The 16855-nt window shown below is 48.7% G+C and overlaps 1 protein-coding gene across 1 annotated transcript in view; it reads left to right on the top strand.

Moving 5' to 3' along the window:
• The window catches only part of NDE1 (nudE neurodevelopment protein 1), an 86604-nt gene that overhangs the window by 45417 nt on the left and 24332 nt on the right, over nucleotides 1–16855 (top strand). Inside the window, exon 8 of the mRNA XM_063934368.1 lies at nucleotides 11802–11950. Coding sequence (XP_063790438.1) covers nucleotides 11802–11950 — 149 coding nt within the window. The remainder of the gene's footprint in view (nucleotides 1–11801; nucleotides 11951–16855) is intronic.

Genomic DNA, 16855 nt, shown 5'->3' on the forward strand with positions numbered 1-16855 from the left:
AAACTGCCTGTAGTTTTTCCTGTATCCGAGGAATTAAATGAAGTGTGTGATGAGGCGTGGGTTTCCCCCGATAAAAAACTGATAATTCCTAAAAGGTCATTGGCATCGTACCCTTTCCCGCCAGAGGATAGGGCACGTTGGGAAACACCCCCTAGGGTGGATAAAGCGCTCACACGCTTGTCTAAACAGGTAGCACTACCCTCTCCTGATACGGCCGTCCTAAAGGAACCTGCCGATAGAAAACTGGAGAATATCCTAAAATGTATATACACTCACACGGGTGTTATACTGCGACCAGCAATCGCCTCAGCCTGGATGTGCAGTGCGGGCCTGGCGTGGTCGGATTCCCTGACTGAAAATATTGATACCCTAGATAGGGACAGTATATTACTGACTATAGAGCATTTGAAAGATGCATTTCTATATATGCGTGATGCACAGAGGGATATTTGCAGACTGGCATCAAGAGTTAGCGCGCTGTCCATTTCTGCAAGAAGAGGTTTATGGACTCTGCAGTGGTCAGGTGATGCGGATTCTAAAAGGCACATGGAAGTATTGCCTTATAAGGGGGAGGAGTTATTTGGGGTAGGTCTATCAGACCTGGTAGCCACGGCAACTGCTGGAAAATCCACATTTTTACCCCAGGTAGCTTCTCAACCTAAGAAGACGCCGTATTATCAGGCGCAGTCCTTTCGGCCCCATAAGGGCAAGCGGGCAAAAGACGCCTCATTTCTGCCCCGTGGCAGAGGGAGAGGAAAAAGGCTGCAACAAACAGCCAGTTCCCAGGAACAAAAGCCCTCTCCCGCCTCCGCAAAGTCCTCAGCATGACGCTGGGGCTTTACAAGTGGACTCAGGCACGGTGGGGGCCCGTCTCAAGAAGTTCAGTGGGCCTACTCGCAAGTGGACCCCTGGATCCTTCAGGTGGTATCTCAGGGGTACAAATTGGAATTCGAGACGTCTCCCCCTCGCCGTTTTCTAAAGTCTGCTTTACCGACGTCTCCCTCAGACAGGGAGGCAGTATTGGAAGCCATTCACAAGCTGTATTCCCAGCAGGTGATAATCAAGGTACCCCTCCTGCAACAGGGAAAGAGGTACTATTCCACACTATATTGTGGTACCGAAGCCGGACGGCTCGGTGAGACCAATTTTAAACCTAAAATCCTTGAACACTTACATACAAAGGTTCAAATTCAAGATGGAGTCACTCAGAGCAGTGATTGCAAACCTGGAAGAAGGGGACTATATGGTGTCTATGGACATCAAAGATGCTTACCTACATGTCCCAATTTACCCTTTTCACCAAGGGTACCTCAGGTTTGTGGTACAGAACTGTCATTATCAGTTTCAGACGCTGCCGTTTGGATTGTCCACGGCACCCCGGGTCTTTACCAAGGTAATGGCCGAAATGATGATACTCCTTCGAAGGAAGGGAGTTTTAGTTATCCCTTACTTGGACGATCTCCTGATAAGGGCAAGATCCAGGGAACAGTTGGAAGTCGGAGTAGTACTATCTCAGATAGTGCTGCGCCAGCACGGTTGGATTCTCAATATTCCAAAATCGCAGCTGATCCCGACGACACGACTTCTATTCCTAGGGATGATCCTGGACACAGTCCAGAAAAAGGTGTTTCTCCCGGAGGAGAAAGCCAGGGAGTTATCCGAACTAGTCAGAAATCTCCTAAAACCAGGCCAAGTCTCAGTGCATCAATGCACAAGGGTCCTGGGAAAGATGGTGGCTTCTTACGAAGCAATCCCATTCGGCAGATTCCACGCAAGAACCTTCCAGTGGGATCTGCTAGACAAATGGTCCGGGTCGCATCTTCAGATGCATCAGCGGATAATCTTGTCACCAAGGACAAGGGTGTCTCTCCTGTGGTGGTTGCAGAGTGCTCATCTTCTAGAGGGCCGCAGATTTGGCATTCAGGACTGGGTCCTGGTGACCACGGATGCCAGCCTGAGAGGCTGGGGAGCAGTCACACAGGGAAGAAATTTCCAGGGCTTGTGGTCAAGCCTGGAGACGTCACTTCACATAAATATCCTGGAGCGAAGGGCCATCTACAATGCTCTAAGCCTAGCAAGACCTCTGCTTCAAGGTCAGCCGGTGCTGATCCAGTCAGACAACATCACGGCAGTCGCCCACGTAAACAGACAGGGCGGCACAAGAAGCAGGAGGGCAATGGCAGAAGTTGCAAGGATTCTTCGCTGGGCGGAAAATCATGTGATAGCACTGTCAGCAGTGTTCATTCCGGGAGTGGACAACTGGGAAGCAGACTTCCTCAGCAGACACGACCTCCACCCGGGAGAGTGGGGACTTCACCCAGAAGTCTTCCACATGATTGTGAACCGTTGGGAAAAACCAAAGGTGGACATGATGGCGTCCCGCCTCAACAAAAAACTAGACAGGTATTGCGCCAGGTCAAGGGACCCTCAGGCAATAGCTGTGGACGCTCTGGTAACACCGTGGGTGTACCAGTCAGTGTATGTGTTCCCTCCTCTGCCTCTCATACCCAAGGTACTGAGAATCATAAGAAGGAGAGGAGTAAGGACTATACTCGTGGCTCCGGATTGGCCAAGAAGGACTTGGTACCCGGAACTTCAAGAGATGCTCACAGAGGACCCGTGGCCTCTACCTCTAAGAAAGGACCTGCTCCAGCAGGGACCCTGTCTGTTCCAAGACTTACCGCGGCTGCGTTTGACGGCATGGCGGTTGAACGCCGGATCCTGAAGGAAAAAGGCATTCCGGATGAAGTCATCCCTACCCTGATCAAAGCCAGGAAGGATGTAACCGTACAGCATTATCACCGTATTTGGCGTAAATATGTTGCGTGGTGCGAGGCCAGGAAGGCCCCTACAGAAGAATTTCAACTGGGTCGTTTCCTGCATTTCCTGCAAACAGGACTGTCTATGGGCCTAAAATTAGGGTCCATTAAGGTTCAAATTTCGGCCCTGTCGATTTTCTTCCAGAAAGAACTGGCTTCAGTTCCTGAAGTTCAGACGTTTGTCAAGGGGGTACTGCATATACAGCCTCCTTTTGTGCCTCCAGTGGCACCTTGGGATCTCAATGTAGTTTTGGGGTTCCTAAAATTACATTGGTTTAAACCACTCACCACTGTGGACTTAAAATATCTCACATGGAAAGTGGTAATGCTGTTGGCCCTGGCTTCTGCCAGGCGTGTCTCAGAATTGGCGGCTTTATCCTATAAAAGCCCTTACCTAATTTTTCATACGGACAGGGCAGAATTGAGGACTCGTCCTCAATTTCTCCCGAAGGTGGTTTCAGCGTTTCATTTGAACCAGCCTATTGTGGTACCTGCGGCTACTAGGGACTTGGAGGACTCCAAGTTGCTGGACGTAGTCAGGGCCCTGAGAATATATGTTTCCAGGACGGCTGGAGTCAGAAAATCTGACTCGCTGTTTATCCTGTATGCACCCAACAAGCTGGGTGCTCCTGCTTCTAAGCAGACTATTGCTCGTTGGATTTGTAGTACAATTCAGCTTGCACATTCTGTGGCAGGCCTGCCACAGCCAAAATCTGTAAAAGCCCATTCCACAAGGAAGGTGGGCTCATCTTGGGCGGCTGCCCGAGGGGTCTCGGCTTTACAACTTTGCCGAGCAGCTACTTGGTCAGGGGCAAACACGTTTGCTAAATTCTACAAATTTGATACCCTGGCTGAGGAGGACCTGGAGTTCTCTCATTCGGTGCTGCAGAGTCATCCGCACTCTCCCGCCCGTTTGGGAGCTTTGGTATAATCCCCATGGTCCTTACGGAGTTCCCAGCATCCACTAGGACGTCAGAGAAAATAAGAATTTACTCACCGGTAATTCTATTTCTCGTAGTCCGTAGTGGATGCTGGGCGCCCATCCTAAGTGCGGATTGTCTGCAATACTTGTACATAGTTATTGTTACAAAAATCGGGTTATTATTGATGTGAGCTATCTTTTCAGAGGCTCCTCTGTTATCATGTTGTTAACTGGGTTCAGATCACAGGTTGTACGGTGTGATTGGTGTGGCTGGTATGAGTCTTACCCGGGATTCAAAATCCTTCCTTATTGTGTACGCTCGTCCGGGCACAGTATCCTAACTGAGGCTTGGAGGAGGGTCATAGGGGGAGGAGCCAGTGCACACCAGGTAGTCCTAAAGCTTTACTTTTGTGCCCAGTCTCCTGCGGAGCCGCTATTCCCCATGGTCCTTACGGAGTTCCCAGCATCCACTACAGGCTACGAGAAATAGAATTATCGGTAAGTAAATTCTTATTATACAGCAGCTACTGGGTTAACACTAAGTTACTGTGTGATTCCTGGGACATATAGCGATGGGGTGTGTGCTGGCATACTCTCTCTCTGTCTCTCCAAAAGGCCTTGTGGTGGAACTGTCTTCAAAAAGAGCATCCCCTGTGTGTGTGGTGTGTCGGTACGCTTGTGTCGACATGTTTGACGAGGAAGGCTATGTGGAAGCAGAGCGGCAGCAAATGAATGTGGGGTCGCCGCCGACACCTGATTGGATGGATATGTGGAAGGTTTTAAATGATAATGTTAATTCCTTGCATAAAAGGTTGGATAAAGCTGAAACCTTAGGACAGTCAGGTTCTCAGCCCATCCTGATCCTATGTCGCAGAGGCCGTCAGGGTCTCAGAAGCGCCCACTATCCCAAATTGTTGACACGGATTCTGACTCCAGTGTCGATGGCGATGATGCAAAGTTACAGCCTAAATTGGCTAAAGCCATCCGTTATATGATTATAGCAATAAAGGATGTGTTGCACATCACAGAGGAAACCCCAGTCCCTGACAAGAGGGTTCATATGTATGGGAAAAAAAGGCAGGTGGTGAACTTTCCCCCTTCACATGAGCTAAATGAGTTATGTGAAAAGGCTTGGGAATCTCCAGATAAAAAACTGCAGATTTCCAAACGGATGCTTATGGCGTATCCTTTCCCGCCAACGGACAGGTTACGCTGGGAATCCTCCCCTAGGGTGGACAAAGCTCTCTCACGCTTATCCAAGAGGGTAGCCCTGCCGTCACATGATACGGCCACCCTAAAAGATGCTGCGGATAGAAAGCAAGAGGGTACCCTGAAGTCCATTTATATACATTCAGGTACCTTACTAAGGCCGGCAATTGCGTCGGCCTGGGTGTGTAGTGCTGTAGCAGCATGGACGGATACCTTATCTGAGGAACTTGATACCTTGGACAAGGATACTATATTAATGACCCTGGGGCATATAAAAGACGCTGTCCTATATATGAGAGATGCTCAAAGAGACATTAGCCTTCTGGGCTCTAGAATGAATAAATGCAATGTCGATTTCTGCCAGAAGGGTCCTGTGGACTCTGCAATGGACAGGCGATGCCGACTCTCAAAAAGGCACATGGAGGTTTTACCTTACAAGGGTGAGGAGTTGTTTGGGGAGGGTCTCTCGGACCTGGTCTCCACAGCTACTGCTGGAAAGTCAAATTTTTTGCCATATGTTCCCTCACAACCTAAGAAAGCACCGTATTACCAAATGCAGTCCTTTCGATCACAAAAAGGCAAGAAAGTCCGAGGTGCGTCCTTTCTTGGCAGGGGCAGAGGAAAGAAGCTGCACAACACAGCTAGTTCCCAGGAACAGAAGTCCTCCCCGGCTTCCACTAAATCCACCGCATGACGCTGGGGCTCCACAGGCGAAGCTAGGCCCGGTGGGGGCGCGGCTCCGAAATTTCATCCACAATGGGTTCACTCCCAGGTGGATCCCTGGGCACTAGAGATTGTGTCTCAGGGATACAAGCTGGAATTCGAAGAGATGCCCCCTCACCGATAACTCAAATCGGCCCTGCCAGCTTCCCCCTTAGAGAGTGAAATAGTGTTAGCTGCAATTCACAAATTGTATCTTCAGCAGGTGGTGGTCAAGGTTCCCCTCCCTCCAACAGGGAAAGGGTTATTATTCGACCATGTTTGTGGTACCGAAACCGGACGGTTCAGTCAGACCCATATTGAATTTAAAATCCCTGAACATATACCTGAAAAGGTTCAAGTTCAAGATGGAATCGCTCAGAGCGGTCATCGCAACCCTGGAAGGGGGGGATTTTATGGTGTCTCTGGACATAAAGGTTGCTTACCTTCATGTCCCCATTTATCCACCTCATCAGGCGTACCTCAGATTTGTGGTACAGGATTGTCATTACCAATTCCAGACGTTGCCGTTTGGTCTCTCCACGGCACCGAGAATATTTACCAAGGTAATGGCGGAAATGATGGTGCTCCTGCGAAAGCAAGGGGTCACAATTATCCCATACTTGGACGATCTCCTCATAAAGGCGAGGTCCAGAGAGCAGTTGCTGATCAGCGTAGCACGCTCTCGGGAAGTGTTACAACAGCACGGCTGGATTCTAAATATTCCAAAGTCGCAGTTGATTCCTACGACTCGTCTGCCCTTCCTGGGCATGATTCTGGACACAGAGCAGAAGAGGGTTTATCTCTCGATGGAGAAGGCTCAGGAGCTCATGACACTGGTCAGAGACCTATTAAAACCAAAACAGGTGTCGGTGCATCACTGCACGCGAGTCCTGGGAAAGATGGTGGCATCATACGAGGCCATTCCCTTCGGCAGGTTCCATGCGAGGACCTTTCAATGGGATCTGTTGGACAAGTGGTCCGGATCACATCTACAGATGCATCGGCTGATCACCCTATCCCCCAGGGCCAGGGTGTCTCTCCTGTGGTGGCTGCAGAGTGCTCACCTTCTCGAGGGCCGCAGATTCTGCATTCAGGACTGGGTCCTTGTGACCACGGATGCAAGCCTCCGAGGGTGTGGGGCAGTCACACAGGGAAGAAATTTCCAAGGGCTGTGGTCAAGTCAGGAGACTTGCCTTCACATCAATATCCTGGAACTAAGGGCCATATACAACGCCCTAAGTCAAGCGGAGACCCTGCTTCGCGACCAATCGGTGCTGATTCAGTCAGACAACATCACCGCAGTGGCTCATGTAAACCGCCAAGGCGGCACAAGGAGCAGGGTGGCGATGGCGGAAGCCACCAGAATTCTTTGCTGGGCGGAGAATCACGTAAGAGCACTGTCAGCAGTGTTCATTACGGGAGTGGACAACTGGGAAGCAGACTTCCTCAGCAGGCACGACCTCCACCCGGGAGAGTGGGTACTTCATCAAGAAGTCTTCACGCAGATTGCAAGTCGGTGGGAACTGCCACAGGTGGACATGGTGGCATCCCACCTCAACTAAAAGCTACAGAGGTATTGCGCCAGGTCAAGAGACCCTCAGGCGATAGCTGTAGACGCACTAGTGACACCGTGGGTGTTCCAGTCGGTTTATGTATTTCCTCCTCTTCCTCTCATACCCAAGGTGCTGAGAATCATAAGAAAAAGAGGAGTGAGAACAATACTCATTGTTCCGGATTGGCCAAGAAGGACTTGGTATCCAGATCTGCAAGAAATGCTCACAGAGGACCCATGGCCTCTGCCTCTAAGACAGGACTTGTTGCAACAGGGGCCCTGTCTGTTCCAAGACTTGCCGCGGCTGCGTTTGATGGCATGGCGGTTGAACGCCGGATCCTAGCAGAAAAAGGCATTCCGGATGAGGTTATTCCTACGCTGATAAAGGCTAGGAAGGATGTGACGGCTAAACATTATCACCGTATATGGCGAAAATATGTTGCTTGGTGTGAGGCCAGGAATGCCCCTACGGAGGAATTCCAGCTGGGCCGTTTCCTTCACTTCCTACAGTCGGGAGTGACTTTGGGCCTGAAATTGGGTTGCATTAAGGTCCAGATTTCGGCCCTATCCATTTTCTTTCAAAAAGAACTGGCTTCTCTACCTGAAGTTCAGACGTTTGTAAGGGGAGTGCTGCATATTCAGCCCCCTTTTGTGCCTCCAGTGGCACCTTGGGATCTTAACGTGGTGTTGAGTTTCCTGAAGTCACACTAGTTTGAGCCACTCAAAACCGTAGAGTTAGAATTTCTCACGTGGAAGGTGGTCATGCTATTGGCCTTGGCTTCAGCTAGGCGTGTGTCAGAATTAGCGGCTTTGTCACATAAAAGCCCCTATCTGGTTTTCCATATGGACAGGGCAGAATTGCGGACCCATCCACAATTTCTGCCAAAAGTGGTGTCATCTTTTCATATGAACCAACCTATTGTGGTGCCTGTGGCTACTCGTGACTTGGAGGATTCCGAGTTACTAGATGTGGTCAGGGCTTTGAAGGTTTATGTAGCCAGAACGGCTAGAGTCCGGAAAACTGAGTCGCTGTTTATCCTGTATGCATCCAACAAGCTGGGTGCTCCTGCTTCAAAGCAAACTATTGCTCGCTGGATCTGTAACACGATTCAGCAGGCTCATTCTGCGGCTGGATTGCCGCTTCCAAAATCGGTAAAAGCCCACTCCACAAGGAAGGTGGGCTCTTCTTGGGCGGCTGCCCGAGGGGTCTCGGCATTACGGCTTTGCCGAGCAGCTACTTGGTCAGGTTCGAACACTTTTGCAAAGTTTTACAAGTTTGATACCCTGGCTGAGGAGGACCTTGTGTTTGCTCATTTGGTGCTGCAGAGTCATCCGCACTCTCCCGCCCGTTTGGGAGCTTTGGTATAATCCCCATGGTCCTTACGGAGTCCCCAGCATCCACTTAGGACGTTAGAGAAAATAAGATTTTACTTACCGGTAAATCTATTTCTCGTAGTGGATGCTGGGCGCCCGTCCCAAGTGCGGACTTCTTCTGTAATACTTGTATATAGTTATTGCTTAAATAAGGGTTATGTTGTGGTTGCATCAGGGTTGATCTGATGCTCTGTTGTTGTTCATACTGTTATCTGGGTAAGTTTATCACAAGTTATACGGTGTGATTGGTGTGACTGGTATGAGTCTTGCCCTGGATTCCAAAATCCTTTCCTTGTACTGTCAGCTCTTCCGGGCACATTTTCTCTAACTGAGGTCTGGAGGAGGGACATAGAGGGAGGAGCCAGAGCACACCATTATCCAAATTCTTTCTTAAAGTGCCCTGTCTCCTGCGGAGCCTGTCTATTCCCCATGGTCCTTACGGAGTCCCCAGCATCCACTACGGACTACGAGAATTAGATTTACCGGTAAGTAAAATCTTATTTTTTTTATTCGAAAAACCTGTGAGTGCTGCCTGGCATACTTGATATATGGCCATTTATGTATCTAGGAGAGTACCAGATCAAGTATCTTAGATGTTACTGTGGAGTGCCAGCTACTTTGCTATAGTGTGTGTGTGTGTGTGTGTGTGTGTGTGTGTGTGTGTGTGTGTGTGTATATGTATTGTCCCCAGTGTGGAATGAGGTATTGTCATGGAAAGAAAAGAGCTGCTGCACTCGGAGTCTTCAGTGATGCAAAGGGTGTATTAAAAAAAACAACATCAAACCCGATCAACATTCTGGAACTTGGCCTATCTACAATGCTCTGATTCAGGCCTCCCCTCTACTCGGGGATCAGGCGATCCAGGTTCAGTCGGACTACGCCATGGCTGTGGCATACATCAACCGACAAGGAAGGACAAAAAGCAGGGCCTGCATGCGAGAAGTGTCAAAAATACTTCTCTGGGTGGAAAGAAATGCAAGAGCGCTGTCCGCAATTTTCATTCCAGGTGTTGACAACTGGGAAGCGGACTTCCTGAGTCGCCACAACCTCCACCCAGGGGAGTGGGGATTACATCCTCAGGTGTTTCAGGGGATTACATCCTCAGGTGTTTCAACAGATTGTCGACAGGTGAGGATACCCGCAGATCGACATGATGGCGTCTCGCCTCAACAAGAAGCCTTGCTGCTACTGCTCGCGAACCAGAGACACTCAGGCGAGTGCAGTGGACGCACTGACATCGCATTGGCCTTACAGGCTGGTCTACCTATTTCCTCTGATTCCGTTGATCCCAAGGGTGCTCCAGCGGATTGTACATCAGAGTACAAGCAATCCTGATTGCACCGGATTGGCCCCGAAGGGCGTGGTATGCAACTCTTCTGGACATGTCCATAGAAGACCCTTGGCCTCTGCCGCTAAGAAAGGATCTTCTTCAGCAAGGACCGTTCGTCTATCCGGACTTACGGCGTCTTCGTTTGACGGCATGGAAGTTGAGCAGAACATCCTAGCTCACAAAGGGCTTTCCAAAAAGGTCATTGCCACTATGGTGCAAGTCAGAAAACCTGTGACGTCAAAACACTATCATCATATCTGAAGGAGATATGTCTCTTGGTGCGAGGAGCGCACATATCCGCCTGTGGAGTTTCACTTGGGACGTTCCTGCAGGCTGGTGTGGATAAAGGCTTACGCCTGGGTTCCGTTAAGGTCCAGATTTCAGCTCTCTCAATTTTCTTTCAGAAGACATTGGCTGTGTTGCCAGAAGTTCAGACCTTCTTACAAGGGGTACTCCACATACAACCTCCCTTTGTGCCGCCTACGGCACCCTGGGCTTTGGATGTAGTGTTGAAATTTCTACAGTCCTGGTTTGAGCCTATGATGACGGTAGAAGACAAGTACCTCACATGGAAGACAGTGATGTTATTGGCACTTGCTTCTGCTAGACGCATCTCAGAATTGGCGGCCCTATTGTGTAAAAGTCCATACTTGGTATTTTACGAGGACAGAGTGGAGCTCCGGACTAGACAGCAGTTCGTGCTGTGAAGATCTATGTCAGGCGCAGAGCTCGGGTCAGAAAGACTGATTCCTTGTTCGTGCTTTATGATGCGCAGAAACAGGGTTGTCCTGCTTCAAAGCAGACCATTGCTCGTTGGCTTAGGCTTACTATCCAACAGGCCTATGTGTTGGCAGCCTTACCTGTTCCTCAGTCTCTGAAGACCCACTCTACAAGGTCAGTGGGCTCTTCCTTGGTGGCTGCCCGTGGAGTCTTGGCCTTGCAACTGTTCAGAGCGGCTACCTGGTCGAGGAAGAACACTTTTGTGAAATTCTACAAATTTGATACCCTGACCAAAGAGGATACCCAGTTTGGACAGGTGGTGCTACAGCAGTCTCTGCACGTTCCCGCCCGTTCTGGAAGCTTTGGGACATCCCCATCGTACTAATTCTGTCCCCAATATCCATTATGGATGCTAACGAAAATAGGATTTTAAATACCTACAGGTAAATCCTTTTCTCGTAGTCCATAAGGGATATTGGGCGCCCGCCTCTGTGTGATGACTTCTGCAGGTTATCTGTTATGTGTTTTTTGTTCAGCTGTTGCTGTTTTTCTGTTGCCAGCCGTTGCTGACCAGGTTATCTTATGGTGTGCTGGTGTGTAAATCTCGCCACACTTCTTGTTATCATGTTTCCTTCTCTCAAGTATGTCCCTTCTCCTTCGGGCACTGTTTTACCTATAACTGCCTGTGGGTGGGGGCATAGAGGGGAGGAGCCAGCACACCCAGTTGAAGAAATTTAAAGTGCATGGTACGTCTATACCCATCGTACTAATTCTCTCCCCAATATCCCTTATAGACTACGAGAAAAGGATTTACCGGTAGGTATTTAATATCCTATTTTTATTTATTTTAAAAAAAAAATATATATATATATATATATATATATATATATATATATATATATATATATATATATATATATATATATATATATATATATATATTTATTTATTTTTATCTGTTGATCATCCTTATTAGCACATAACTCACCAAAACACACACAGTGCTTGGTTTAGCCTAAGTGCTATATCTGTGTAGTAATTAGTTGACTACAGTTTCTAGTGTAAACCTAACCAAATGCCGCCGCTCCAGACGTGCGTCCATTTGAATATTTAAGACACTGGTCCGAAATACATTTCAACTTGTGACTGATTATTTAAGGCCTCTCTTCACAGGCATTGGAGTCCAAGCTAGCATCGTGCAGAAACTTTGTTTATGAACAATCCCCAAACAGACTGGTGTCTCCCTTGTCGGCTCGCATGAACAAGACAAGAGAAAGCAGTGAGAACAGGCTCAGCATGTCTGTGTCACCAGCGGAAAAAGGGTAAGTCCTTTACAATCTATTTTATATTGGTGGGGGGAAACATTCTACTGAGTTTATTTCCTCTCTATTCTGATGTTGTTGCTTGGCTCTTGGCAGACCTCATGTGGCAAACTTCAGTTATGTTGTAAAGCTTTAATGTCTAGCCTTTGGCACATCACTGCCTTTGTTATTACTATTTTTTAATCTGCCACCATTGTTTGTATAAATAGTTTCATGTAGCGGATACCAATTTCTAGAATTATCTTAAGTTATTCCTTGCCCAGTGGTTCCCAAACTTTCTTGTATCACGGTGCCCTAGAGTATCGGCATTATTATTCTCAGCACGCCTTGGCCAGACGTTTCTTATTGAGAAATTCAGATAAGTAAATTGTATTGCCTGTCACCCTTGGTGCACAGGGTTGTGCTGGTGTTTGTTCACACATTTTATGATTTGCAGCTGCCAGCACTAGCTCTGCCTGTCACATTGGCCACAAATATTTTGATTTGGTCCTGGATCTCCAAACCGTGCCACCCCCTGCAAGTGCCCAGTTTGAGAACCGCTGCCTTGCTCCATTGGATAGTTGTGTACTTACCACTAATTAGTTTGTTTGGACAATGCCCGGAAAGGACCAGATTTATTACATTTACCAGTAATTTATTACACCTTCCAGTGGCAGCATATACCCCGACCTCCGTCTCCCAGGCAAAGCTTCCCCATACCATCCATAAAACTAAAAACCTTGTTCTTACCTGTCAGAGGGGGACAAAATATGGGGCAATACAAATGTGCCAGATTGATTTCCAGATTGTTTGGTGGACGTTCTAGTTGATGATTGATTTATCCACAATTACTATTACAACATTTACTGAAGGTGATTGAGAAATATACTGTTCGTAGTAATGTGCCTCCTATCAATTGGATATTAGTGTTTCTGCTGCGGGGTACACTGGGCTCCACAAGGAATAACATCAGGGTGTAGAGTAGGATCTTGATCCGAGGCACCAACAGGCTCATAGCTTTGACCTTCTTCCCAAGATGCATAGCACCGCCTCCTATATCACCCCGCCTCCGTGCACAGGAGCTCAGTTTGTAAGTTGGTGCCTTGCAGTATGCAGGCACTTTACAGGTGGTTGCCTTAAGCAGCCTTTTCACAGTTATTTTACTAAGACTGAACAGAGGAATTATATGAAGACTTCAACGGCTGCTGCTGGAAAGTCTCAGAGACTTTCCAGCGTGCAGCTCCATCACCCCCAGCGGCACTGTGTACTCCTATGCCAGGGTTGCCGGGTCACTGCAGCGGAGACGCTGGCTTCTTCCTAAATGTGAGTCGCACACGCCGCCGTCTCCCAGATCGCGGGGCCGCAGACAAGGGGGAGGTAAGGGGCTCCTGTGCCGCACTTTACCGTGATCCAGCGCGGCCGTAGGAGGCGGGCCACACGCTGGCGTGGACACTGAGTACTGGGCAGCTGCTCCACTAGCCACCAGGGTATTATTTTGGGCACAGGTCAGGGGGATTTAGTACCAGTTCCCACGTTTTGTTGTTCTGTCCGCACACCCTGTGGGGATGCCAGCAGGGGGAACAGGCCGGACCTGAGGCCCCTCCCTCCAGCCCCAGGGCGCCATTTATTCAATGTTCCCGCCCTGGAACTGCTTCCTTCTCTTTCACTCCTGGTCAGCGGCCATTACAGATAGAGCCTTGCTGTTCCTGGGATTGCTGGGGCAAATCCTCCTCTGTGGAACCGCCTGACCAGGGCCGGTGCTAGGGTGTTCGGCGCCACCCCTGCAAACTATAAATTTGCACCCTCCCATATTTTACAAAGGGACAGTAAGCATTGAAAAAAGGTGGTGTGGTTTCACAAACAAGGGAGTGGCCACACAATAGTATCCCCATTTCTTGTCTGCACATCATTGATCAAAATTCACCAAATTTCCAGTAATATATACCGCTGCACCTGTGTAGAATGCCCACATGTGTATATACCGCTGCACCTGTGTACAATGACCACATGTGTATACTGCTTCACTTGTGTATAATGCCCACATGTATATCCTGCTGCACCTGTGTATAATGCCCAGATGTATATACTGCTGCGCCTGTGTATAATGCCCACATGTGTATATACTGCTGCACCTGTGTATAATGCCCACATGTGTATATACTGCTGCACCTGTGTATAATGCCCACGTGTATATACTGCTGCACCTGTGTATAATGCCCACATGAACCCTTGGGTTCATAATGTGTGTGTGCATCACTGAACCCCCTCCCCCAAATAATGAGTGTAAGGAGAATGAGCCACATCCTATGGGCTGATGGGATCCCGGCATTCATAATACCAATGCTAGGATCCCGATGAGGAGAAGTCCGACAGGGGTGAGTGAGGGGTGTTTGGATCTCAAGACCTACTAGGGCCTCTCACAGCCCCATTGACCCCAGTAAATGGGCACATTCTTTGTTGGGTTGCAATCAATTTGCCGGAATCCCATCAGGCGACAGCTGGAATACCGATGCACAGGGGCTATTTCCACTCGTGAGTGTCCACGACACCCATAGAATGAGAATAGTACCAGTGGCAAGCATCGCGAGTCACTGAACCCGCAAGGGGAATCGAAATGCTCTCCTAGTTGCTGGCATTCTGCCCGCCGGCAATAAGTATGTAGTCCGCATTGTCTATAGCAGGATGGTGTCAAATATGGAGGAGGCTAGATACAGCATACCTCCCAACTTCTATAGAGGGGAATGTGGGACACCCTCGTACGGTGAAGCCGCACACGGATGAAAAGGGGCATGGCTTATAGAAAATGGGTTGTGTCTTCGCTGGAGGTTCGAGAGCCAAACCCCATATTTCATCACTATGGGGGCATATACAGCACTCAGTGAGCTGCTGGCATGCCCCCAGTCTCTCTCGTCTCCGTGAATATACTCTGCGCATGTGCACACGTCTATTCCCTGCTGCTCTGCTAAGCAGGGCAGCGAGTGCAGGAACCTCCCAACGTCCCCCTCTCCAACACAGTGTTGCCGCCCCGCAAACGCCCGCCACTGTCCATCACATTGCAGTCGCATCCTTCCTCTGCCATCATATCTCTTGCTGAGTGTATCTGGCAGTCATACCTGGTTTTCCTCTACAGTGGTTTTGAAATGAGTTAATCATTTGTAGGAGAGCAAAGAGAAATTTTTCTTACTTAAAAGGTACTTAACCTGGTTGCAAAATCACGAATCGGGCGATTATCGGCAGACTGCGCATGCGCGATGTGTAAAATGCGATTGCATATTTAGTGAAATGTCATCGCTATTTGATTGGAAGTGACTGTTTGTGGGTGTTTAATATGGCATTTGTGGGGAGTGGTTGGAAAAATGCAGGTGGATCATGGCCGTTTTCAGGGTGTGTATCTGACATCGGTTGCAGTGGATTGCGACTATAAACATGGCGCCGGCGTGACTGCATTCTCATTTTTCAGAGTAGCCCTGGTTATCTTCAACTGTTGATGGTGCTCAATTTCTGCGTATGCATCGCAGTTATGTATCAGTGGGTGTCTTTTTTACCTTTTCTGGGTGGCTCTTCACATGCGTTTTTTAGCAGAAGCAGGATTGAGAAAATTTCTGTCTCTAGCGATCCAAGCTGAAGGAGCTCCATAGTTTGTGGCCACAACCAATCAGGGATCAGTCTTTCAAAATGCCCAACTGATCCAATCATTGTTCCTACACAGCTGAAATATCTCTTCGACTTGGAAGGAGCGCAGATATCGCATAGCTATACACTATGAAACTGTATATCTGTGTATGGCCATGATATCTGCTGGGTGTCAGTCTGCAGATTATAGGGGGATTTAATTAGCCATGGTAATTTACTGCGAGCTAATTGATCCCACAGAGCAGTTCAATTAGCCCTGAAGTCAACCCGCAGGCTGCACTTAACAGGGATTTCTCCTTCATCCACTGGAAGACACCGGAATTACACTGGGTTATAGATGGGTGATGAGTGGAGCATGGCACTTCATTTCTCTTAAGAATTTGAGTTGGTCCCTCCCCCTCTATGCCCCACTGTCCCCAGTTTAGATTATGTGCCTGAGGGAGGTGGATGTGTGTTTTTGGGCTGCTGTTATAGCCTATCATCATTACTTTTATTAATATTTATTTTAAGTTTATCCTGCTTGAGGATATCAGCTAGGCAGGCTGTGAAGGCTGCTGCAGTCTGCCTGCAACAGGGAAAGCCGCTGAGAGGACCTGCCATGGCCACCTGCCGAGAGTGTAAAGGTCCCTGGCTGCAAGGGTCATAAGACACTGCGTGCCCAACATGCACCGGCAGGCTGAGCAGTGGTAGTATAGCCCACCCTTAGGCTAGCAAAGGGTAGGTGTTAAGTCGTGTTATGCCTCCAGCTTTTGGGATATGGGAACAGCAGGAGGGGAGCGCTTACAGGTTGCCCAATTCCAATATCTGCAATCTGGAAAACTTGCTTATTTGCCAAGAAATTAAAATAGTGCCACAGCGGGAAGAAGGCTTGGGGCTCAGGGATATGCAGCATCAGTCCCATCTGACAAGGGGACTTCTGTGCAGAAGGTATTTGCTTGCTCTAAATGTAAGAATTTTTTCAGATTGGGGGGCTGTGTGTGACTCCAGCCCGCGTCAGTTCTTGAGTCTGTTCCTCCGCCAGCGGATCTAGCATCCTGGGTGACCACATTGATGGGAGTGATGTTGGAATTGTCCCAGCAGTTAGTGGCCTCTCTGCAGGTTTCCAACCGAGTAGAAGTGTCTGGTTTTGCTGGGGGTGACCAAGGGACCGGAGATGCAACCTATTCATGCCCAGGGGGTGAAAGCCTTGAATAAGGCTGTCCATCAGGTGCTTAGCATTTCCGATTCCCCTCCAACTGAGAGGAAGAGTGAAAAAGAATAAGCGATTGCTGTCTTTTCACTCTTCCCCTCAGT

The sequence above is a fragment of the Pseudophryne corroboree genome, chromosome 7 (assembly GCF_028390025.1).
Source record: "Pseudophryne corroboree isolate aPseCor3 chromosome 7, aPseCor3.hap2, whole genome shotgun sequence".
NCBI lineage: Eukaryota > Metazoa > Chordata > Amphibia > Anura > Myobatrachidae > Pseudophryne > Pseudophryne corroboree.